Source organism: Ooceraea biroi, chromosome 3 (genome assembly GCF_003672135.1).
Source record: "Ooceraea biroi isolate clonal line C1 chromosome 3, Obir_v5.4, whole genome shotgun sequence".
NCBI lineage: Eukaryota > Metazoa > Arthropoda > Insecta > Hymenoptera > Formicidae > Ooceraea > Ooceraea biroi.
Window position 1 is genome coordinate 1,352,258 of NC_039508.1, and position 25,377 is coordinate 1,377,634.

At 43.7% G+C, this 25,377-nt stretch overlaps 2 protein-coding genes across 4 annotated transcripts; one reads left to right on the top strand and one right to left on the bottom strand.

Moving 5' to 3' along the window:
* Window positions 1-465: 465 nt before the first annotated feature.
* Window positions 466-19,965, bottom strand: LOC105277394 (protein bark beetle). 2 transcript variants are annotated; one of them, XM_011335736.3, is made up of 27 exons: window positions 17,465-19,965; window positions 13,905-14,074; window positions 13,634-13,827; window positions 13,344-13,518; window positions 13,089-13,258; window positions 12,689-12,927; window positions 12,318-12,567; window positions 11,844-12,229; window positions 11,100-11,752; window positions 10,556-11,012; window positions 9,999-10,389; window positions 9,485-9,915; window positions 9,170-9,415; window positions 8,155-9,095; window positions 7,452-7,921; window positions 7,121-7,317; window positions 6,645-7,043; window positions 6,287-6,564; window positions 5,929-6,182; window positions 5,606-5,817; window positions 5,388-5,512; window positions 5,081-5,311; window positions 4,852-4,977; window positions 4,501-4,759; window positions 4,159-4,360; window positions 3,837-4,084; window positions 466-3,602 (listed from the first exon to the last, which is right to left on the bottom strand). In XM_011335736.3, exons 1-27 carry the CDS (start codon window positions 17,804-17,806, stop codon window positions 2,799-2,801), a joined length of 8,850 nt encoding a protein of 2,949 aa, XP_011334038.1. In that variant the 5' UTR covers window positions 17,807-19,965; the 3' UTR covers window positions 466-2,798. The 2 variants fall into 2 exon arrangements, with proteins under 2 accessions (XP_011334038.1, XP_011334037.1); XM_011335735.3 differs by having other exon boundaries at window positions 4,501-4,777.
* A 1,373-nt stretch (window positions 19,966-21,338) lies between these two features.
* Window positions 21,339-25,187, top strand: LOC105277391 (centromere/kinetochore protein zw10 homolog). 2 transcript variants are annotated; one of them, XM_011335733.3, is made up of 11 exons: window positions 21,339-21,532; window positions 21,627-21,787; window positions 22,003-22,205; window positions 22,277-23,081; window positions 23,170-23,318; window positions 23,392-23,495; window positions 23,599-23,774; window positions 23,862-24,068; window positions 24,154-24,291; window positions 24,369-24,502; window positions 24,711-25,187. In XM_011335733.3, the coding sequence occupies exons 2-11, from the start codon at window positions 21,751-21,753 to the stop codon at window positions 24,924-24,926; spliced, it is 2,169 nt and encodes a 722-aa protein (XP_011334035.1). In that variant the 5' UTR covers window positions 21,339-21,532; window positions 21,627-21,750; the 3' UTR covers window positions 24,927-25,187. The 2 variants fall into 2 exon arrangements, with proteins under 2 accessions (XP_011334035.1, XP_011334034.1); XM_011335732.3 differs by having other exon boundaries at window positions 21,644-21,787.
* The last annotated feature ends 190 nt before the right edge of the window (window positions 25,188-25,377 follow it).

Sequence of the window (25,377 nt, forward strand, 5' to 3'; positions counted from 1 at the left end):
AAATGAAGAGCAGTGTAGCATTTACAAAATAGCATTTAATATTATAACTTTCATGCGTTTATCTCCAAAATTCTATCAATTTTATTTTTCTGATATATATCAAAATGCACAAAATATTTGTTGTTACGTATTTTGATTATTAACGTAGAATATAGCTAAGCGAGATGAAAAACGTTTATACTATGTGAGGCCCGATCGATGCCTGAGACGTTTTTAGATTCAAATTGGTGGTGCAAAGAGTATCGATATAGCTATATACTGCTATATCGATAATCGATAAATATGTAATTGAGTCGATATAAAAGTTAGAGTCACATAACGCGAATTTTATAAACGCAATAATTTTTGTTATACCATTAATTTTTATAATCAAAATAAACGTAAAAATAGACATTTTTTATCTCGTTTTATGATTCTTTGGATTAAATACTATGTCGAACAAAATAATAGGATTTTGTGAAGATATTCTCTGCTAACACACTCTATTATACACAGAAAATACATAATTTTTATTTCTTAACGATAATTGTTGAGAAAAAAAAGCGTAGATACAGCAGCCTATATTTATATATAATTAAATCGTATTAGGTATCATACATACATGAATGGGTGCTTCACATTGCACGCATAATTCTTAAAAATCTTATAGATCTTTTTCATTAAATCTCTCTCCTCGTAGCAAAAATTTAGAATATCTTATTTATTGAGCGCCTCGTAAAAAGGCAGTTATCGCTTGTGATTGCTCTAAACCTACGGTATATGGACGGATATTTTGCTAAAGGCAGGTATACAAAAACGTCTAAAGAATAACTTTTGGTGAGATCACCTTGCTTACATATAAGAAGGGAATATTATAGTAGAATAAACCTATCTAGTAGCGTGTAAAAGTTACCTTCGCGAAATCTAGAAAGAAGAAGATACGCTTTCGCAGCGAATGTACATTTTATCGCAGTGTAATATCCATATGTAATCATGTAATGAATACATATGTGTTGAAATACGTACGTTGCGCACGAGTATTTCATAAATATAGAGCATATCCATTTACAGCTCGCAGTGAGACCTTCATCAAGGCGTATATCTAAAACAATTGAATTATTAATCTATTAATACTCGCGACAACTGTGTATGTACGACGTTGGATACGCCTGGCAGTGTGATGCCACGTATCTGCACCATGATCTTAAATTCGCCACTTTTGGTAACTCCCAGTTCTTAATGTCATTAACAGCAGATATATAAAAAAATTATTCTTTTCTATTATATATAGCTCTTAGGCTAATAAAGAGACACCTTGATCAGTTTGATATATATGCACACGTTTCAACTCCAATATTGTTTTTAGTAAAGAACAATAATGACGCGTAATGCTGATTGAGAAAATACTAAATCTACTTTTATTCTTATGGCTTCGTCGTAATGAAATTAATAAATCGCAAGAAATTCACCAATGATTTACTTGAATTAATTGATTGCAGCTTTTGCGTTTGTTTTTTAATACGTCATGTATTAATATATAATCTTCTCTTGGCGATCAAATTTATCAGTATGCACGACAGTACTCTTGTACTATGTTCATAATTTGTCAACAGACGTGCATATCAAAAATGTTCACAATAATTGATCATAAATACTTGTTCTATCGTAAAAAGTCTTAACAAATAGTTCTTATATCTACAAAGTTTGTCTAATGTAAAGATACACGCTCACATCACTCGATGAATAACGGTGCGTTACTAACAGTCTATTAGATTAGTGGTACTAAATACCACGTGAAAGTAATTGGGATTAAGTAACACGTCGTTGTAATAACGATTCATTTTCTTTGGAACACATAATGCACGACGCAACGTATCAGGCACGTATCAGGCATACGTTGCATTTTCAAGCGTCATTAACTCATTAAGGCCAAAATTAAAAAGATATTCTCTCAAAAAACCAACTATCTAATTCTACTATCTAATAATTCTTATTTTTATGGAAGGGAACAATATAAATTTGTTTTTACAAATCTTAGAATTAATCTAGAAATTATATTCTAAAGATTTTAAATGTCTCCACGTTTCAGGAACGGAACGTTGGCCATTAATGGGTTAATAAAAGATTGACCGAATCGAATGTCGAGATCCTCCTCTCTACCATTGAATAAGAGGATTGCTACTTGCAACTTGTACGTTTATCAACATCTCGATGTAACGAAAATTATCTAATATTAAAAAACTTTTGACACTGTGTATAATCTCCGGTCGAGTTTAAATTCTAACGTGACACTGTCCTATAAATAGTCTTGTACAGAACTTGCATGCGTTTTGTGCACTCTTACTAAGTGTTAAGATAAGATTCGTGTTCAAAATTCATTTATTAATTACGTCAAAATTCGGCGTTTTTATAAATAATTCGTATACGCATCTCAAATTGCAATTTAATAAAGAGTTTTCGCGCACTCTTCTCGGCAGGATAGACGCTTTGTAAGTTTTATTTTATCAGTTTTTATCACCTAACGAGTCAGCGTTGTTTGAGCTGCTGTTCCTGGTTTAACTACTTTAGCCAGTAGCAACCGGGATTGTGCGTGTATTCCAACGATTTCAATTCAGTTCGTGCTCATCGTGTGAAATGGCACAGATTGCTTGAATCAGCAGCAGATTATCAAGGAGCAGCTTGAAGTCTTCCATCAATGTGCAATTGTCGTAGCTGGCAGTACTCGTTGAGAAGATGTTTGGCACACGCTCCAATTTGTGCCTAATTGTAGACAACGCTGGTATTCGAGTATCGAGTTGCATAGTCTATAACACTACATGTTACATCGCTGTTTCGAGCGGTTGGCTCTTGCTCCTCGCAGTCGCCGACAGTTGCGTGAGTTCCGTGGGCTCGTTGACTAGGAACGCGTCCAGATTCGTCTCGAGCAGGGCCTCGCTCTTCGAGCGCAACGGCTTCTCCTCGCCAGTGTCGAAGTTGGTTTCCAGCAGCGCCTCACTCCTGGGCCTGCTCTCGACCTCGTAGTGATAGGGATGCGGCGGCACCGGTGGCCGGAAATCCGGCGCGTATTCCGGAACCGGCTCGGATGCCTGACTGGGCGTTAACGTCGCTGTGTCGTAGGTGCGTCTCGAGTCGTACTCCACGGGATCGTACGCAGTCGACGTCTCGATGTCGCGTTTCAGCTCGCTTATCGAGTCGGTGAACGCGAGGCTGGAGTGCAGAGGCAGCGTGGACGCGTTGTTGAGGTACGAGGAGCTCTCGTTGCGATCCGTCCTGGGACTCTCGTTTATCGAGGCCGCCTGCACGTTCGGCTGCGACGGCCAATCGGAGGCGGTCGCGGCGTTTCTCGCTGCGAAAGTGGAGTGATTGCGGAAGCCCTCGTTGCGATACGCCAGATCGAAGACCGGATTGTCGACACTCTGCCCCGTGCTGTACTTCTGCGCATTCTTAAAATCGCTCGTGCTCGGCGAATACCGTGGATTGTGAGCCTCGTACACGTCGTAACTCTGATTGTCTTCTATCGAGGAGTTTAGCTGAGATTTATCCATCGAGTCTAAGCTGCCACCGTTCAGCATGCGCTTGTAGTCCAACGATTTTGAGTTCAGAGTGTCCGTGGAATGTTTGGTCTGTAAAATGTGTAAAATACATTATCCAAATAATTTCTTTATAATAATTTCTCGATCTTGTCAATAAAATTGGTTAATGCATTGTAATATAGAATGTTCGTTCTTATAAAAAAATTAAATAGCATAAATTTATGCATTTAATTTGTATGCAAGTTCCCGATTAGTTCCTGTTTCGTGTAAATTTTAACAACCGTTTATACTTGATTGCGTAACGGCACCACAATTCGTACTTACCGCGATGGGTTTCCGTCGATAAGCAAGCTCCGTGAAGCCTGACGTGGAACCAACTGACCGCAGCGAGTGCAGAGATTGTCTGATGGAATTACGTCGTTCCAGCCTCTCAAGCTTGCGTTTCTTCGATTTAGATATCCAGAGCGCAACAGCCGCGGTCAGCAAGGCGAGCGCGACACCAACTGCTCCCAGAACACCCACCGCGACGATATCTTTTCTCCATGAGAGAGGATCGATGCTCACTTTGGGATCTGTCGAAATATCCGAAATAATTACAATTTTATATCTTTATATTACATTGTCCCATTTATGATATCTCACATACCGATCTCGCAGATAAATGAATTAGGCTGCGAGCAGTGGTCGATCTCAATAGTCTGATACGTAAACATTGTGCACTGATCGACGCGTTCTAGCTGCTGTACCCACACACGCTCCGAATAGTCGAATCGCTCCTGCTGCTTCCGCGCGAATTTCCAGAGTGCCAGATAATCTCCCATAATGAACGGCATGGATGCGTTCGCCGACTGAATACAATTAAGAAATGATATAAAAGACAATACTTTTATTTAAAAAAAATTAAAATTAAAAAAATTAATTGATATTGAATTGATAAAAATTTAATTATAAAATATTCAGTATTATAAATGCAGATTTAATAACTCACTCTGCAAAAATCTCGCGCGCTGTAGAAGTCCATTGGTGCGCCGATTAATATGTAACACGTGTCACCGACGAGCTCCCACGCGGGCGGACACTTGCCGTTTAACACCGACTTGTTATTCATGTGGAAGGGTTGATAATCGACCTGCAGCAGCTCAGGTGAGTCTCCACGGTCCCTGATACGTCCCGCTACCGCTAACGTCTCGTTGTATCCCCACCAGTTGTGCCGCGCGTCTACGTGAGACCTCCACATCTCCAGTTGTCTGAAAGACGAATGATTACTTCATCACAACCCTCGAATAATTCTTATCGTTCGCATCTTAACGCGCATTTACATCACGATTTTTTGACTTACTGAGATCTGTTAGTCGTGAGCATCTCGTAATCGTTGTCAGGATTGAAGAACACGTTGTCGACGTACTGCTGGCCAGGTGTACCCGCAATAATGGTGCTACGTCCTTCGCGATCGACCGCGTAGTTCCTGAAACGTTACGAGCTCCTTATTATCTGGAGAATTAATAGCTTTCGTACGTAGCAGTAAGGAAATATAAGTCAGAAAAGGATAATAAAGACCCGACACTCACTTGTAAAACCCGTTGTGAGACGTGCTTTGATAAATGGGTAAGCGAACCCTCTCGAATCCCGAAATTTCCAGCAAGTGCATACCGAGGTTTCCGTGCAAGTAATTGAGCGTCATGTTGCTGACTACTTGCTTCAGCACGATGTTATTGTCGTAAGGAGCGTTGTTCTTGGTAAAGTAATTCCTGAATATAGTCACCTCTTGGTAAGGACTGCTCTGACGGCCCTCGATGTACCTAGACGAAAACCACATGGCGTTCTTCCTGTTCTCCCTTCACGTGCGTTTCCTCAACTAAATTTCGTAATACTTACAACGCAGGCTTGTTGAAGTTTTCTGTGAAAAGATTATTGTGTATCCAGCCCTTGAGAGATGTCGCCGAACCTCTGGAATCAGCACGAATGGAGAGGCCGCCTTGATTCCGCTGCACCAGGTTGTTCTAGAATAATTTTAAAGAGTTAAAACTCTTGTCGCGAATAATTAAAGATTTAGAAAGAGAGCATGTTGTATTTCACATTCATTTCAATCTTACTCTGAAATATAACGATTGCGTGTTCTGCACGTCGAGCCACAGAGCGGATTTACACGTGGAGAAGTTGCCGTACAGCTTCTCGCAGTTGTTCACAAATTGATTACGTTCGATCGTCATCATGGCATTCACTTCGCCGGCACTGGCATACTTAATCGCGCCCTCGCGACAGTTCGATATCACAGAATAAGAAATGTTGTGCTGTACGTCGCGATCTGTAAGTGACAAACGTAAAAAGGAACGATAAAAAATAAATGTATAATAATTTAAAAATAAATTATATGAAATAATATTCTATTGCATATCAATAAAATCAGATTGCTTACTAAAACCGATGGCTGATATCGGCAGAGTCACAATTTCCGCGATAAAACCGTGCACGTTACTCGCGCCGTTCGCGAAGAATCTCACGCTAATACTGGAAGATTGCGTTCTGAACAGTCTCTTTTCGTCAGGCGTGTTAACTTCCAAATGGCCAATTTTCTTCGAAGTGACATTGTAGAGATCACCGTCGTACAGTGTAATACCATCTGCACGGCCCGGTTTTCCGGTGGAGTTGAAGAGATTAAATTGTAGAAGCCTACAGAAGCAAAATTTAAATAATTTATGTTAATAATATATTTATCTCACAACTTTTATACACCGTAAACTACTCTCGCAGACACGGAAAAGCGCCTTACGTACCTGAATCCGAATGGCTTGGCTCTGTAAGCGCTGCGGAAGATCTTCACGCAATTCACAGGGTAATTGTCGTACTTGTAATAGACGATCACGCGCTCCTCAATCGTGATTTCTTTAGCAGTGTCGCATATGTCGACCATGCTGAACAGGTGATACGGGATATTGAGATCCTTGATTGGCGTAAAGGAGCTCTCGTCCGCTTCGCGGCCTTCTCCGGTCAAAGACAGTACGTTCACGCCGTTGCCGAGAACATTGTCAATTGTATTGAATAACAATTCCACCTGCAATGTACAAGCATGTAACGAATGCAATTTCTTCATTTTTACAATCAATAATTATTTCGTACGCATGTCACACGTACCGTGTGCGTGGGAGATACGACATTGACACCGTGATAAGCGCTGCGGTCTATATTAACGCGCACCACTGTCGGTGACTTCATGATCGATTGCACGGCAGACGACTTCTCGAAATGTAATATCCCAGCGCCGGTTATATTGATATATTTCAGGATCGACTCGATACGTCGGACCGTTTCGTGAGTAACGACGTCGTGAATGCGATGCTCGTACAAGTGATGCTCGAATTCGCTGTTCGCGATGCGTATCCCACCCCAGTAATCGTACGCGTCGTCCAAATTCCGTTTGCCGCAATGTAGAAAGACGAACTGTCCGTCCCACGAACACTCGTGACGGTGACCGAACAGCTGGCCGTTCAATCTGATCTGGCACTCCTCGAGACTCTGCTCCTTCCCGGAACACTGTAAAAGATTGAAAATTTAGAAAGCCTGTCGACTTTCTGAAATAATAATTGCGAAATGAGGAAAGTAAAACGTACTTGCAATGGTTCGGGCCAAGACCAGACGCGCGTCAACGATCCAGGATGAAGCTCGTATCTACGATCGTACGACACGTAGACATTGAGGGTATCGTAACCGAGTTGTCGGCACGCCACTTGCGCGTTGCGCTCGGTGAATCGTTTCTCGCATATGGGGATCCACTGAAGAGTAGTCCTGTTAAAGTACTCTAGGAATCCTGCAAGAAAATTTTTCGACATAAATACGTAACGTTTTTTTTAGTAATGTGAATTGTAACGTATATAGTTATTATTAAAAACACTAAATGAAACGGGACGAGTATATGTTACAACGCTCAATTTCTCAACTCACCTTCGTTGTACTCAGCGGAACAGCGTCCATCTTTGCACAGACGTATCGTCTCATCCGGCATGGAAACGAGATTAGCGGATCTCCTCGGCGACGGTTTAGCGAACGTGGAATCGTTTGCAGCCGCTCGTTTCATCGGTCTCATCAGGATTTCGTGGCCGAGCGCGCCAACGGCCTTCAACGTTCCCAAAACTAGGATTCCGACATTGGGAGCAAATTCCATCACGACGTCGGGATAGATGTGCAGAGTAGCCTCTGGCATAATCGTGATGTCCGAACGTATCACGTAGGGCTCCGGCCTTGCGTGCAGCGAGAGGTTCTCTACTATACGGCCGCCTAGGTTGTTCAAGTCGATCTCCTGATTTATGTGCCACGATGCGGAAATGGACGCGTCCAACGAGTCACTTATCAGGTATGGCCGATAAGTGGCTACGGCGTGATCGTTCCAGTCGTCGAAATCGAAAATTCTTTGCCTGCAAAAAAGTGATTCACACATATATATATATATATATATATATATATATATATATATAATATACATGTATAAATTTGAAAGAAGATAGATACGTATGCTCTGATTTTAATGAAATATATTTGAAATATATTTAATTAAATATATAATATTAAATGTATTTTGAATTAAACGAAATTTAAAGCATGTAAAAAAGGCATGGATTATTATTTACGATATCAATTGTGACATTACTTGATAATAGTGTTGTTCGCGGTGCCCCACCAATTCTCCACGACGTCCACCTCGTTGTTGATCTTAGCCGTCCTGATCCCCGCCAGTAACTCGTAATCCAGCGAGTTCTCGCCAAAAAGATTCCTGTTAACTCGCACCTTCTGTCTACCGTGGAAGCCGACGACGTAGCTGGGATCGTCGAACGTCCGGCGTGGTCCCATGCTGGCGATGTCGTACGTGTTTCGTTTGATCTCATTGTAGTAGAAACGCGCGTCGACATCGCCGAGGATCTCAGACTGGCTGTCCATACGGAACTCAACCATGAAAGCACCGCTGTTACCGTCAATACGATTGTTGTCGATTCTGATCCGCTTTTCCATTCCGCGGACGGATATCAGGCCGGTCTTGCAGCGGTTGCTGTCGAAACGGTTGTGGGAGATGTTCAAGTGAGCGAAATGTCCGTCCACCACGAACCCGAACTGCTCGTTGTTCCGCCAGGTATTGTTCCCGAAATACAGAGAGTGCGTGAAGTTCTCGTTGTACTGCCAGACGTCCGGCAGTAACACCTCGAAGCCACCGCCACGGTTCCGCTCGATGGTGCTGTCCTGCATTATCCAGTGAAACAGATTGTTGGAGTGCCGGGCGTCGCGACTGAACTGATGTATCCCTTTACCGTTGTCCGTGATCAGACTGCCGTTTATGTGAATCGAGATCTCGGACAGATTCGACTGGAAAATGTTCCAGTGCGGCGAGTACACGTACACGGCCTCCTCGTAATTATGCGATATCTCGCATCCGATCAACTGGATGGTCTCGTTGGCCTTTCGCAGGAAGTGATCGCCGATCTCGTTCAAGTATCGATTGTAGTAGGACGCGAGCAGCCCTTTCTGATTGCTCTTGATTCTCGTCTTCGTCACGATTAACGAGGGGATCGGCCCGCCGACTATCTTGTTGCGAATGTTCTATAAAAGAAATTACAGTTCATTAGTAATTACGCGCATGATTTGTTCTGTACATATATAACGCTTGCGTTTACCTGCTTCGGAGACAACAGCGGCGTGATAGCCATGACAACGCCACCGACAGCATTCGCACCGCTCTCGTATTCCAGAATTACTACGAAGGAGCTGGACGAGACGGGGAAGACGCTCAAGTCCCGCTTCACGTGCCAGCTCGTCTGATTGATGTTGAACTGTTGCGAGTCGTGTAGTATAATCTGCTCGGTGCTTCGATTCTCTATCGGGTTCAGCAATTGGATTCCGAGGACGTAACCTGGTGTGCACTGCAAGTTCAATGAGATTAGTCGATTGTTATGAAGTAGACAATATTTTTCAAGGAAAATAAGGCTTACTTTGATGTTGATGGTACGACGGATCGATTCGCCGATTACTTTGTTCGTTATGATGTATTTGGTTTCCAGGGTTGTGAACTCGATGTTGCCGCTCATCCCCGGTAAGATTATAGGATTGTACGGCGAATCGATCGTGCTGTCCGGCGCGCGTAAGAACCATCCCGCGAATTCTCTCTGCTGTACGGCTGAGAGAGCGGGATTGTACCTGATCCCCGCGACTTTGTTGTTCTCGATTCGCGAATTGAATATTCGCAGGCCCAGTTGCTTGAAGCTGATGCCGTTGCCACCATTCTGAGAGAAGTCGCTATTTGTCACCAGATTTATCGCGTCGGCTGAATAAATGTCCGAATACAGAATGCCTAGGCCGTCTTGCAGATTGTTAATAATCTTGATACCGTCCAGTGAATGTCGGGCAAAATCAATTTGCAAAGCTGCAGCATAGAGCATTATTTATAATTGATAACTTATCATTAATAATAATAATCATTATTAATAAAAAAAAGCTATGACTTACCTGGTTTGAATGCGCTCGTTTTGTAATCTAGTAAGCCTGCTTTTTCGATCGTCACATACTGCAAGTCGCTTCTTTGAGCCAATGGCCCCAGTCTGAGACCGGCCCATGCGACCTCCAAGCACCTGACGCCAACGTCGTTTGCGTGAGTGCACGAGTTCTCAAATTCCTGTTCCCTCTCCGCCTGACACTTCGTTATATCGTTGTCGTCTTCGGTGCACCGAACATTACTGAAGAGTATATCCTCGTTGATTCCTGCGTTCGGTATATGCGACGGTTCCATGAACCAATTTTCAAAATCGAGGACGAAGTCCAACTGATGGCAGACGAGCGCTGCGTCCAGAATCGTCCATCCGTAGTTACACACGGTGCCCCATTTGTTTCCAATTTTTATCTTTCACAACATAAAGATTATTAAAAAATTATACATTCAAATTATTAAAGTTATACATCTCACTTAAGTCGCAATTATTTCAACCTTTCTTTCGATATTTTAGAAAGAAAGAAAAAACTAATTTTCGATATACTTAAAGAAGAGTCACGTTGAAAAAGTTACTTACCTGTAGTCTTCCTTCGAGGTTCGTCCTGCCGCCAAGAAGCCTTACTGGCACAGACTCGGTCTCCTCAATTGGCACATTTTCTCCTTCTTCCTCGAGAGTTTCATTTTTCGGTGGCACGAGCTCCTCTTTCAGAGTGAACAGGATATCACTGGGCCCTTTGCCGCGCGCATCGAACTTACCGGCGACCATCATCCCCACGGCTGGTGGGAAACGCAACGTAACGCCCGGTTGTAGTATCAACTTGCCGCCTGGCCTCACGTTGATGTCGCGCTCGACAATGTACTCTCCGGGTCGCAACTCCTCCTGGCCGTCCACCTCACCGCCGACTAGATTGGTGCCAGGTGTGACAAATTGCGGCACGAACGTCGGATTTGCAATGATGGTGTTCGCGCCGGGATTACTGCTATGCAGCAGGTAAGGCAGGTACTCGATCTTAGCGAGATTGTATCTGTCCTTCCTAAACGAATAAAAGTTACAATGACAATAAAAGTTACCACTATCAGGACTCGCAATCGAGAGTCGTTTAAAAGCGACGTGCACATACCTGTGGAATAATCGATCGAATATCCTTTTTTCTTCCCCGGAGCCCAGCCAGTTGTAAGTGCAATTAATGACCTTGCTCTGATCCGCCAGGTGAGAGCCGATCTCGTAGCGTGACTCGGGGTTGTTCAAGATGTTACGGAAGACTTCGACGTTACTCGAGGATACGACAACCACGGCGGCTACCCGCGAGCGTGGTATCAACTTGACGTTTAACGTGCTACCGTCATCGAACAGCTCTCGTACGCGGTTCTCACGCAAGAAGTTCCTGGTAAACAGGAGTCTCTGCACGTCGCTGTAAGGCGACAAACCGATGCTGGCCACGAAAGTGCCCTGATTATTGTAGAACTCGTTATGCCGCATCGCGATGTCCACGGGCAGAATGTTGAACTCTTCGTAGAGCGGGTTTCTTATCAGTATCGCGCCGCTCGACTGATCCCTGAAGTGATTGTACTCTATGACAGCGTCGAGATTGAGCGCCGGGCTCAGCTTGATCCCCAGTTTCGCGTTTCTCACAAAGAAGTTGTGTCCGATTTGCAATCTCATCAAACCGTCGTCCTTCCGCCAATTAGACGCCACCTGTAGCGCCGTCTCGAGGCTCGTGTTAAACCAGTTACCGGTTATATTCACGTACGAGTTGCCGGTTGAATTGCCAACCTGTCAACGATGGAACGCCAAATTAATTTGCAAGTAACAAAATATACAATACAACCGTCTGTCGCTCATGCATATTCTCATCCGCACTTACCAGAACACCGATACCCTTATTGCGAAATATCTGCGAGTACTCGATCACGGTCGACTGATTGAAATGCACGTACTCGGTGGTGGAGCTGTCGTTGAGCCACACCGCGAAACCGTAACCGCGGTTCGACGATATACTGCTACGCGACACGTTACGATTGCCGCCCGTAACGGTGATGTTGACACCGTCGCCCTGATTGAACGAGATACGACTGCCGGTGATGTTGACGTCCATCGCGCCGCCCAGTACGTGCACGCCAGCCACGTGCTCGTTATTCGACACCGAAGTCTCGTGAATGTGCAGCGCGGACCTTAGCTTCTCCACGGCGATACCGCGGCCGTTGTTACCCGCAATTGTACTGCCAGTCACATTAAGGTCGTACGTTTTTTCTGCGGAGAAAGGCAAACATCAAGTATATTTTGTCAACTTGAGGATTTTCTCTCTCTCTTCCTCTATTAAATAAATCGTTAGACTTACTGTAACCTGATGACAATCGCACGAACACGATCGTGTTCGTCCGCGGCTCAGCTGTGAATTTCACGAAGAGATTCTGACGCGTCGAGGTCACACTTTGCGGTAACGTGCCGTTCCTGACTTTGACGCTGGCCAGGAGCCTCTCCGCTCCACTTATGCCATCGTACACCTCCACGACGGCGCTGTCGTTCCTGTCAGTTTTCATTTGCAGAAAGTGCAGTGTCAGAACGTGGCCCGGCCTCGTGAAAATGTGCTGCACAACATCATAATTATTAATAATGTTTTCGCATGATCACGGGATATTATTCCATTTATTTATTTATAAATTAATTAATAATGTTTTTTTTCGCTAATAGTGAATAAATTATACTCACTTGTGGACATTGTTTTACGTAAGGCGCGTATTTGCTCTGTTCCATCGATATCGTCACGGGGAAGGTTTGACTGGCCGTCGTAGGGAAGGTGCACAGATCAAATATGTCGGTACGATCCAGCTTGTCGTCCGGTCGCTCGTCTGAGTGCACGTACTTTATCCCATCCGCTCCGTTCTCGAGAATCGTACAATCGCTGATGTATGCCATCCCGGATGAACTATTCACGTAAATTCCATATCCTGAAGCAAACACGTAGTAAAACATATTATTTAACATGTTACGAGAAAAATGAGGAAAATTATTTAGTTAAATAAAAACTCACGTTGCAAATAATTGATTTCTTAGTTGAAAATTTCATAATTGTTTGCATCAATCGGTGAGATTGCACCTTTTCCCTTACCTTTGTTATACTGCAAGGTGGAGTTGTTTATCACAACCGGCCCCTTCGGCGCAGTAACATTAATGCCCGTGAAAGCAGAATGGAGAACGGAGATGGATTCCATTCTCGGCGGTACGCCTTCCGCGTGGATTGCCGACGTCACGTTATATTCTCTACCGGTCCCGGCATATCTGTTCACCAAACCGACATAGTATTAAGCATCTATGTTTCGCGTAAGGTTTCATCGACGTCTCATAATTCATCAAAGATACTCACTCGATCACCACGTTTCGTAGAATGGACCTGGATCGACGCACGTAAACTGTGTTCTCCTGGATGAGCGGTTTATCGTACAACGCGTCCTCGAATCGTATCCCTCGCCAGTGCTTAATCGCCTTGGTCGCACCATCGTGATGCGGCAGGCAAGAGATACCCAGGTCCGGATGATAATCTGTAATCGGAGAAATATATTAGATACTTTTATTGTAATTCACTCACGCGATAAAATCTGCTTTACCCAGCAATTTAAAAATAACACATTACGTGTTATAATTTTTACAACTCACCACAAACACCGGCGCCCAATTGTCTCTCCGACCAACGATCGCAGTTTACGAGCGAAGGCTCGGTACCCCGACAACCAGGCTCTTCGTAAAGAAGACGCGGTTTAGAGGGCCACTGTCTGTCGATCCACGACCACCACTGTCCGCCCTGATAACCGAGTTGTCGGCAAGCCGTCTCCAAGTCTGCACGAGTCCAACTGTAAAAAAGTATGAAGGGTTCACGTGATATATTTGAATTATTCTATCGCCATTGTGTCGCGTCTCGGCTACGTACTTCCGCGAGTTCGTGCAAACGGAACGCCAGTCGCCCCGATGAAACAGCTGCAATCTTCCCGCTAACGGACTCGGTCCGTCGACAAGGCGTATCAAAGGTGATGTCTGAATAGCTGGGACTTGCGTCTCCACTTCCGCAGCAGTCAGGAGAATCGGCGCATGTGATTCACCCTTAAAACGTAACAGACATTCATTAAAATAAATTAAACTAAACGGAATAGATCAAATTGCATTGTCATTGTAATGAATAATAGTCTACACGTTGAAACGAAGTCTTCTCACAGGAAAAATCATTAACCACAGAAAGAGTGTTCCTCAGCCTTTCCATTCCATGAACAGTGTCGCAACTGCGTCGTTACGTTGTTCCAGATACGTTGGAAATAGAAAGGGATGAGAGGACGTTCAATGATACAATAATATTTGAAGATTAGGTATTTCAGATTCGAGATTCTTTCACTCGATTTGACTCTTTCATTCTTCCTTTATAAAGCCATACAGCACAGAAGTCCGAGGGATGTCGTCGAGACGTGGAGACATCCGAGAGATGTTTAAAGGATATTTCTATATATTTCTATCCTGTGAACGTCCCTACGTCCCTTTGTGCTGCATGGGAGATATTGCGCACAAAGGCCGAAAAATTCCAGCTACGCCACTGATCCGTAGCAAGAGCGATGCCGAAGGTCTTGGCACTCTGTCCAGTCTATAAGGGGATTACCGAGGTCGTGGGTTAATCGTGCGGGGGCAAGAACCGTCGACTGATGCGTGACCTGAAACGCATCGCTTAGAGCATTAAGGGCGGTGCTGCTGCTGCTGAATCACTCGGCCGGGTCGTACGGTACACGCGCTGTTCGCATCCCGTTCTTAATTATCCGATTAGTGCTTTCTGCACGGATCCCGACGAGGGACACCGGCGGAAACGTGCGACTAAGGAGTATCCATTTACAGAGATTAGAACGACCGCTCTCGTTCCTCTTTAATCGCCTCACGGCGTTTAAGTCTTTCTCTTAGCAAAGTAAAGCTCGAGTGAAAAAACAAAACCGACCAGTCATCAGTGAATAACAGCCTGCCTCGACATTATAATTCTATATATTACATGTTTGACGTATTTTAATGATTCATTCTTTGATTATCTAATGCGATATATAAATGGTTTCTAACGATTGTATCATTGCACTACTGTGGAACAACCGAATACGCGTGCCTCTTTAAAATTGCTACGTACGACGTACCTTGCAATTAAAATAGCAACCAAATAACGCCTAATGACACAGCAGTTACGGACATTAACGCGTCGACATGGCACACAGATGCAGCGCTGCGGATTTGATCTTGTCGATATATCCACATGTATAATAATGCAACAATAACCGCAACGTTGCTCGCGTGTTCATGGCGTTTCCGGTTAGTCGGTGTCCTCCACTCCGCGCGAAGGGATCCCCTTCCTGTCGTACCACCCATCGCTTTACATTCTTTCGCGATTACATTTACTGTACTGAAGTAAAGCACGCTGCCTTTCGTACACAGAATAAAACCTCTGGTTTCATTATTACAGGATAAGCGCGAACCATCACGTTTAAAATATAGAATCGAAGAATATCCCGAGAAGAAATTTACGATATAACGTCCTTTATCAAACTTCGTTGCTTTGTCAAGCTTCGTTATTTGATCGATTGATCAAATAACGTACCTGTTCTGTTGAAACTAGGATAACGGCAGTTTCTCAATGATTACTTTTGATTTTAATCGTTGCTTGTAAAAGTCTTGTTACCGGAAACGACTCGGGTGACTCGACGCGCTAGTAAAAGGGGCGATAAGTCGACAAACATCGGCAAGTAGTCCGCAACGTGCACCCAACCAGACATTCGATATTTACAATGATTATAATCATACCGGAAGGATGAATTAAATCCGGACACGAGCGGAAGATATCGGATTACAGTGCCTCTGCGGGAGGGAAGATTCATTTTACATTCTAGACGAAATTTTACATGCAACAATTTTAAATGAACCCACGATTAGCATATGCCGTTATTTTCAAGCAGACCTTCTGATATCTATGTACTTGTATAATACGCATTATTTAGATTATTACTCAATATTTTACGCCATAAATTAACAATTAACAATAAAATCGAACTAATTAATTATATAATTAATAAAATAAAAAAACTTGAGATTGAAGCAACCAACGTCAAGTTAATAATAAACGTCGCATTCGAATCATCTCGACAGCACGAGGAAATAATTACGAATCACGTTTATCTTTATTACACTTCGCGCTATTCAGTCTTACTCGCTTATGAAACTCTACTGATAACGCAGTTGGCGTATAATCTTGTTATCAGTTAACCGTATCGACGACGCTATCGATTCCCAACGAAAATGACGATATGACTGGGCGTTTGCCGGAGTCGGAGGCAAAATGCTTTATTATCGATAATAACACGCTGCGTGAGAATTTAAAGTCGGACTGGTTTTACGAGCAATGGTGAAATTTCGCTAGAATCGTAATCCGCGAAATTTTTTCTGGGAAAGGCAATTTGCCTTTGAGTCATTTCTTTCTGCAACGTACGTGTAGTAACACGTGCACAGTTGCATGCCGCGATGAGTCACGTCCATTCAACGTCACACATATACGTGTGCACATGGCTATCAATATTCTTCGTAACTATAAGGATGCTGCCTGCAATTATCCACGCTCGCATTGACATACACTACGCGTGTCCAATAAAAGCCGTGGAATTTCTGTATGGAGATTCTGTAGAAGCGATCGAGCCTCTTTTTCCTAGATGCGTTTTTCGTAAGGCATGCTGCGACGCAAATATGCGAATATAAACGTGATGTAAACACAGATATGAATTTTGTATATTTGTCGTGAATTACTGGATGCCTTTAGAAGGCGTAAAAAGATAATTTACAAGAATGATACAATCTGTGTAAGAATAAATCCGCGAAATGACCCGCCGTGCGAAACACGTCCCCCGACACCCTGCATGCACTTCGGCAGGGGCTTAGCATGATTAGCACAGAAAAATAACGGTCGAGGAAACTAGTGCTCACGCAGCAGCGTGCGCTGGTACCAATCTTCCCAGCGAGTGAGACTTTTCGCACGATGTTTATCAGAGTACACTTGGAGCGAGCATAACAATGCGCGATAAAACGATGACATTAGGCATATCACTGAGTGTAATGCGCAAATTGTGCCTCGACGGTGTGATCCTTCAACGAGTTACAAGCTGCACCGTGTTCAAGAAAAATTATGCACATTTTGCACGTGCACAAGAAAACGGTTTGCAAGGCCTAAAGATATCTAAAAAGATTGCTTAAACTGGGTCACAAGGAGAATATTATCTCGGCGTTGAATCTTTATAGCACGCGCTATTGATCATTACGCAATCTACTATCTGCGCCCCGAGAGACGCGTTTGACGCTAGGGGTAGAGTATCTTGCCGAACGATCCGTCTTTGTTCTCGCGAGCGGACAAAACCTTCCGTCAGGCTTTCTCCGGCAGAGCGTGCATTCCACTTTTTCCGCGTTGCGTTGTTTTTTACGGATTATTACCTTGGCAGTTACGATGCCGCGGACTGTGATGCCAACCATCGGTCCGAAGCGGATCTCCACACCGGGTTCGATGACGAGCTCGGCATTCCTCTCGACGAACAGGTCCTCGCGCAGCAAGTAAGGGCTCTTTGATCTCGCTAGTAATTTCTGATCGCGAACGATGCGGCCTCCGTGTATCTCGTACAGGCCGTTGCTTACCACGCTGACGTTCACGTATCCGCGCGTCGTGGGTTCCGTGTAATGAATCGACGTTGGCTCATATCTGTTGTCCGGCCGGACACCCGGACTCAGAACGGCCAGGATCGCCAGCGAGATGCACAGCCAGGACATTTTTCGGCGCATATCGGCGTCAGGCGGTCCGAATCATCGATGAATACGATCACTTAGTCAGATGAACCTTCACCTTCACCGCAATGAATCACTATCGGCCACTATTTGAATCACTTCGATCACGAGGATACTCACGGCGAACGGATCGACGCTGCAGGCTGAGGAACGTCGCGTGAGCCAACGGCGATCGGTGCCTGCACCGCTTCCTGAACGAAGCTGCGCTGTCCTTCACACAATTTCTCGATATTACAGTCCTCGAGATGAACCAACGAGTCACAACGTGTACACGAGCACAAGTAGAGCGGTTCCTCGCGTTGATGAGGCGTTTGCTTCGCGAGAATCATTCGCTTATCACCGACTGATCCTCGGATGCGTCATTCGACGATCCGACCCGCGGCAACGGTCTTGGCGCTTCACACCGCGCAACATGTGATACTTTCACTAGCCACCAGCTTAAGCGTGAGCTTCGAGCGACGATTATCCGTGCGAAGGAATGCTCACCTCGATCTTCGTGTGATGAACCGTGATTATCCGGTAGTTCCGTCCCTGCAGGACAATCGGAGGACTTTAATAGTGGAGACAGCCGTTTCTACAATTTTATTTATGCAAATGATCACGGTGTTGCAAGAGATATCAGTCATGAGGTATTTTGAGAAAGCATTTGTGAAAGTGCCTGACCAAAAACCGAAAACGTCAAATAGTTAACGAGCTACTTTGCTTCAGTGCTATCTTTTTCGTAAAAGATCATTATAAGAATAATCAATAAAGAAATATCATTAAAAGAAGATATAATATTTGGAAATCCAAAACAAAGACACATCTTTGCATCTTTATCTTAATTAATTAAAGTATTTACATTGATTTTTCTTTAGGAAGATTAACTGAAATTGACTTAAATACATTTTATTAGCTATTTTCATGTATAAACTTCAGTTTGAGAAACCTTTCTGTGTGTTTACACTATTTATTGTTTATTTAAGTTTTTTATAACTTACAAGCCTCTCAATTCTCTTATCTCGTCTCAACGTCGAGTTAAAGCTGCGAACTCTGACAAATTATTCCTACTGTTTCATCATTGCTATTTCTCAGTACATTTCGCGCGAAAAGTCGCAGAACAGACAATGCACGAGCCCGCTTTAAATTTCAGATTCGAAAAAGACAAAAGACGCTTCCGTATCTTTATCGCGATCTCCGATTGCGTCGATCCAGCGACGCGCGCGTGCTGGCTTGGCTGCGTTTTTAAATTCTCGTCACGACCCGACCATTCACCGCTCGCACCGCGTTACACCCACTCATCAGCATCGCGCCCTTCACACGTATACGTGTGTGCGGGTGAGTGTCGTGCGTAAATCGACGCGCGACAACACGACGCCACGAAGAAGACGAGGGTCGAGGCGGAACGGTCTCTCCGCGACGGTTACCACTGCTAGCTTCAACTTACCGATGCCACCTGGAGGAACGCGGGCGCGCGTTCAGGTTCGAAAATTCGTGCGTTAACCTCCCGCTCTTTCACGCGCGAGGGACCGCGGCGGCAACGAACCGTGCGCTACGCCGCCGTTACTCGCGTTCGCTCGCTCGCTCGCCGATTCCTCTCGTTTTCACGTAAATCGCGAGCGCACGACCGTCCCGCTGCGTTACCAGCGTGCTTCCTCGACTTCTCCTTTGTCTTTCACGCGTTTCGAAATTACGTCGAGGTCGGAGTAGCGCGGGATCAAGCGCACCGATTACTCTAGCGCCGCTCCTTCGTAGATCATCGCCGACGACGCCGATCGATCGATCATGCGCTGAGTCGAGCGCCGGAATTAATCGCGCTAGATCCTCTCGGGCAACGGTGGGACCGCGGCGACGCGACGCCGTCGATCGTCCGGGTATGAACGCGGATTCACCTCCATCTGGATCGGCGCTCTCCGGTCGCGAGCTCTGGGCGCGGTTTCGTCCCTTCGTGCGTGGCTGCGTGCGTGCGTACGGGCGCGCTCACCGTCGCGGTCGCTCGTTGCGCGATGCGCCGTCGCCGTCTCTCACAGAAGCACCACGGCCACTACCGCGGTCGCCATGGAGCGCAACTTGCTTGGTCTGGTAGCGCGCTGACGCTACGCTACACCTACTACGGCCGGAGCGGTGGAGCGCTCGGTCACGTGACACGGCCGAGCGTGTACGTCACGCAGGTTGTGAAACAGGTGAGTCCCTCCCAGCGTGCCTGTACACGGTGTCCCAGAACTATGTCCCCGTGTCCTTCTCCTTGTGAATTACTTTGATCCTACTCGCAATGGATTTTCCGATCGTCGAAGCTCCTGAAATCATGATCAATAATCAGCGATTCAGAAAGTTAAAGGCAAAGTGAGCTTCGCGAGAGGAAGCGAGTGAGAGAAGTGCGCTCTTTCGCAACAGAATGACTCTTTCGAATGATTTTTACTTTAACAGAATATTGATACGGATTTTTAATTTAGTTATCGAGACGCGGGGAATGGCAAACGGGAGTATGCGGTAAACCTGATCACCTGTCCTGACGTTTTGGACACGGAGAAGTCGCCCTCGAGTCGACGAAGGAAGCTGCGGTTACGAGGGATATCCGGTAGCCTCGATACACCCTTTATACACACGCTCTTTCGCGTCACATTGCCCTTCGTCGTGATGCCTGCGTCTCTACGAGGACTACCGATGAATCAGGAATTTCTCCTGGGATCGGGCAAGAATTCCTGCGGCCGTAACTGGAGTCAGGGAACTATATAGTATCCCAGTGAAACGATAGTATTCCAAATATGTATTCCAGAGCTACGAAAATTTGACAACCAATGATGATTCCGATTCTGCTGATCATATCCCAAAAAAGCACCATTTATTGATGAGATTTAAAAAAAGTTTCTGTCATTTATGAAAAATCATGGAAATCTCTGAAGGAGCTTCGAAATCTAGTCGAAAAATCGGGACGATCTTTTGACGCCTCTCGTCTTCCAGACATTTGCATACGTCGGCTTGTAACCAAATGTAAAAATACGACACGATTTTTTACGCACTTTATCATGCGACGATCCCAAAGCGAAGGATTCAGAGACCCTGAACGATGATATCTATATTCATGTTACCTGAGAAGTTAATTATTGCACGTTTGCCGTCTCATTGGAACATCTCTCTGATTCTTCTATAGTACCTGTCGTTACGTAGAATGCACTTGAATTTAGTCACATATGCACTGTTTGAAAATGACGGTTAATGACTCATCAGATAACGAATAGTTAATGATGCGATATTACCTTGCGCGGATTATCAATATCTTTTTTATCGACAGCGTTACCGACAAACTTCGACTACATTATCATTATATAGACGACAATACCGATGTCTGGTCGGATGATCACGTGACGTAAAAGTAATGGCGCCAAGAATATTGAAAATAACGATATTCATACATGAAAATCGAAAACTATTTATTTTGCCCATTTATTTTGTTACCTTTATGGCGTTCTTCTCCTCTTTCTGCATCCCTTTTTCTGTCTCATGTCTGAAATCATTTCGTTATCTCGAATATGTAAAATATATGAATTACAGCTGACGTATCTGCTTCAACGTTTAAACATGGCGACATCCTAGGTCCGTCGTATGTGTCAAACATTTCGTCTCTTCCAAGTCTTGACCCTTTGTAGGGGTCACACTGCGTCCTACATAGAACGGAAAGCCGAAATAAAATGTTAATGTCTCCATTTTATATTTACAGAATCAATAAGTACATATGACAATAAGGTAAGACAACATTGCTACATGTATGTACTTATATCCATGAGATTACCCTTAGCCGACATTCAGCACCTTTGTTTTTGGTCTAATCATCTATCAGAATCGTACGTTTTTAAGTGCATATCATAAGTAAGCGGTCTACAAGCAGCGTTGACAAGGGAGAGTCTACCTAACTCCAAAATCTCGATAACGTACAATTTAAAAGTTCATCATTCATCTGAAACATGACGTCGTTCGTAGCAGATGTCCTGGCCACAGCAGGTAATGTTTACAAATTGCTGTACTGGTACTGATTTAAGTGAAGGTTGTCAAGAGTATAAAGACAAGAAATTCAATCGTGGAGCCTTCTAGGAACGTGAAAACAATTTCTCTATGGGAGAAATTGTCGCAATCACAGATTTTGTTGATTACTTGAGATATATATATGTTACTCTACATCAAGTGAAATAATATCAGATATATGTTATGCCTTATAGGAAAGCTTGAGAAATTGAATCTTCACAAGAATATCAGCGAGATACAAAAGGAGATAACGAGGTTGGAGTGTGAAGTTAAGCACTTCATGGACGAAAACTATACTGAATTCAGTGCCAAGTTGACGAGAGACGTGCACCTAGTTAAAAAAACTGAGCAGTTACTCGAGGAGATAAATATTCTGCACGACAGAATAAACAGTCAAGTATGTTTTCAAGATTACACTACCAACATGCGTGCGATACGTGTTCGTTGAAGCAACGTTGCTTTTTACAGATCAAAATAGAGCTGTCTGGGTCGACAAAGGAATTGAAAAGCCTGTCACAGTCGTTGAAGGAGTCGACTATCAGTCTGCAATTGTCTCAGCAGCTGATATGCCTCCACGAGTGCATAAAATCTGTAAAGCAGACGCGGAAGCTAAGGCAATACATAAAGACTGCGCGAACCCTGCAAGAGATGCGATCCGTACTGAACAATCCTCACGATCTCCTTCAGGATCTCGAGATCTACGTTGCGATCAAGGACGAGTACTGCAATCTCTACCAGTCGTGTTTGACGGAGGTGGTGAAACTTCTGCACGATCGGATTTGCTGGAACAGCAGTGTGCGGGACGACAAGACGGTCCACTCGGTCACCATCAAGACCGAGTACGACGATGTGCAGGAATTGATACAAGCGCTGCACCTTATCGATAATCTCGAAAGCGATTTGCGAACGTTTTCGGCGGTATTGATCGACAACATAATCAGTCCCATCATTCACGAGCACTGTTCGGTGCACGTCGTCAAGCAGAGGGTGTTCACCGTTGAAATATTGGACAGGAAGAAGACGCCGTGCTACAAAGTCGTGCTGTACAACCTGAAGTTACTCTTCAAGTTTCTCCATCAACACTTGAACCTGCCAATCACCGACGACAAGACCTTCCTGAAGAAGATGCAGCCCCATTTGCTGGAACGCCTGTCGCACATGTTGACAACGGACTGCATCTCGCACACTATCCCGACTTCCAACGCGGATCTGAAGAACTTCAAGCCCGTTGTCGAAGCGATTAACGAATTTCAAGACTATCTGATGGAAATTGGTATTTACGCTCAGTATATTAAATTATTAAATAGTAAATTTATTATTTAATACAATAGAAGTGCAATACAAGGCGATTAAAATTTCAGGGTTCCTCTCGGAGGATCAACTTTTTCTGTCAGAATACACAAACAATATCGACAAACTTTTCATTGATAGAATATGCCAAGATTTATTAGTTAAAGCTAGAAATATTATGAAGAAGGACTTGCATGATTCTGTTCGATACGAGCCACAGGTATCTATTTTACAATTTAATCTGTCGTTGAGATAATGGAGCATCTGATTGTCTTGATCTTTTCCACTGACAGGAACCGCCTAAACTTACCAACAAGGTTTTTGAAAACGATCACAAGTTGAACATCGAAAAGAAATTAAACGATATGACATTTCAGTTACCAAGATGTCAAATAAGGTATATTATTGGCATGTCAACCGATTTAATATATCAAAATACAATAATAACTTTCTGATATCTTGAGAATGTGCTGATATAATTATTACGTATTATACGTTAGTAAAAGCGCACAAGAAACGCTGGAACTAGCGAGGACAATATTGGACGAGGCTCGCGACAGTTCGGACGCTTGCGCCGTTAGATTATTTTATACGTGTAGGAATGTCTTTGAAATGTACGCCGGATTGGTGCCAGAACACCATAGAAAATTTCTGGAAACGATACCGCAACAAGTTGGTAAGACCACAGACCGTGCAAGAAAATGAAGTAATTTTAAAGTGAGCGAAGTTAACGCGTCATTAACCACGTGTTATTTACGTTTAGCTCTGTTCCACAATAATTGCATGTATCTCGCCCACCATCTACTCACACTGATACATGAATACAGAGATAAATTCTCAAGAAATCTGCAACGGTTGAACTTGAGTCTCGCCGATCAAGTTGTGGTACTTCGCAATGTCGGCTCGCAGTGTTTCTTGGAACACATGAAGTTTCAAAGAAACATCATTTTCGATATCATTAAGGATTCCGGTAATCGTTAGCAAAATCCTCAACGGAAAAGATTGAGAGAGAAATTTGAGCCGAAATTTGAAATTTGTTTTTAACTTTTTTTCAGATTTCTCGTGCTTGGATCAAAGACCACAGTTAGATTCCAACACTGAACGTGCATTGAGACAATGTATCAGGCAGTTAGAATTGTTAAAGACTGTCTGGGTAGACGTGTTGCCGATAAATGTCTACTGCAAAACTCTTGGTCAGTTGGATCCTCCTCGTTTTATTTTATGTGTTACGTTTTAACGCATTTTTTAATCTCTTGCATTAACGCCGCAGGATGCATAACAAATTCCATGATCGACGACCTGGTGACGAAAGTCGTGACCGTGGAGGATATTCCAGTTCACGTAGCGTCAGAGCTGGTAACTTTGTTCAACATGGTAGTGAAACGGACGCCGCAGATATTTCCTGTAAGTGTATATAAGGGCGCACACACACATACAAAGAAGTTTACAGATTTAATTTGATAAATTTTTATTGACATTTGACCCTTGCGGAAAGATACAATGACGTGATACACACAGTTGTTCAAAGTAGCAATGTTCCAACCGGTCCCTGCAAAAGTCAAACCATGAAATGTTATTCCGTTTGAGAAAGACGTGCATTCTCTCTTTGTAGGATCCAAGCAAGATTCAAGAGCACGTACGTAAATGGGGAAAGTTCTTGACATTGATCAAAGTACTTGGGGCATCGCTGAAAGAAATCGAAATTATGTGGGGCAACGGAAAGGGGCCGTTAGCACACGAGTTCACTGCGTTACAAGTTAAGCAGCTGATTCGGGCGTTATTCCAGAACACTGAACGAAGATCTAATGTCCTAGCCACTATAAGATAAAAGTTGTAAACTACAAAGGCATCTACAGTACATATATATAAAACCGTACATATATATATAAAACTGTGAATAAATGGCCTATACTTGTACACATTCCACATCTAAGTTTAACATGCAAAATATCCCAGAGCAAGATATTTTTTTACTAGATCTGGAATGCTTTGTGCACGTAGTACTTTTACAGTTAACACATCAGTTTTATATACTTTTGTATAAAAAAAAGAAACGTGTACATCGAAAATAAAATATAAAATATGTGTATCCGCTTGGTTTTTCTCTCACGATATATATGTATGTATACTTACTCGCGAATGCTTGCGTGTCTAACTTACAGGGAGGGTTGCGCACGACTAACTCGCGCAACTAGTTAAAATTCTTAAAAATTTCCTCTTCCTCGAAAGACCAATTAAATTCTTAAGACGTACGAAGAGCATCCGTTCAAACTTAATAT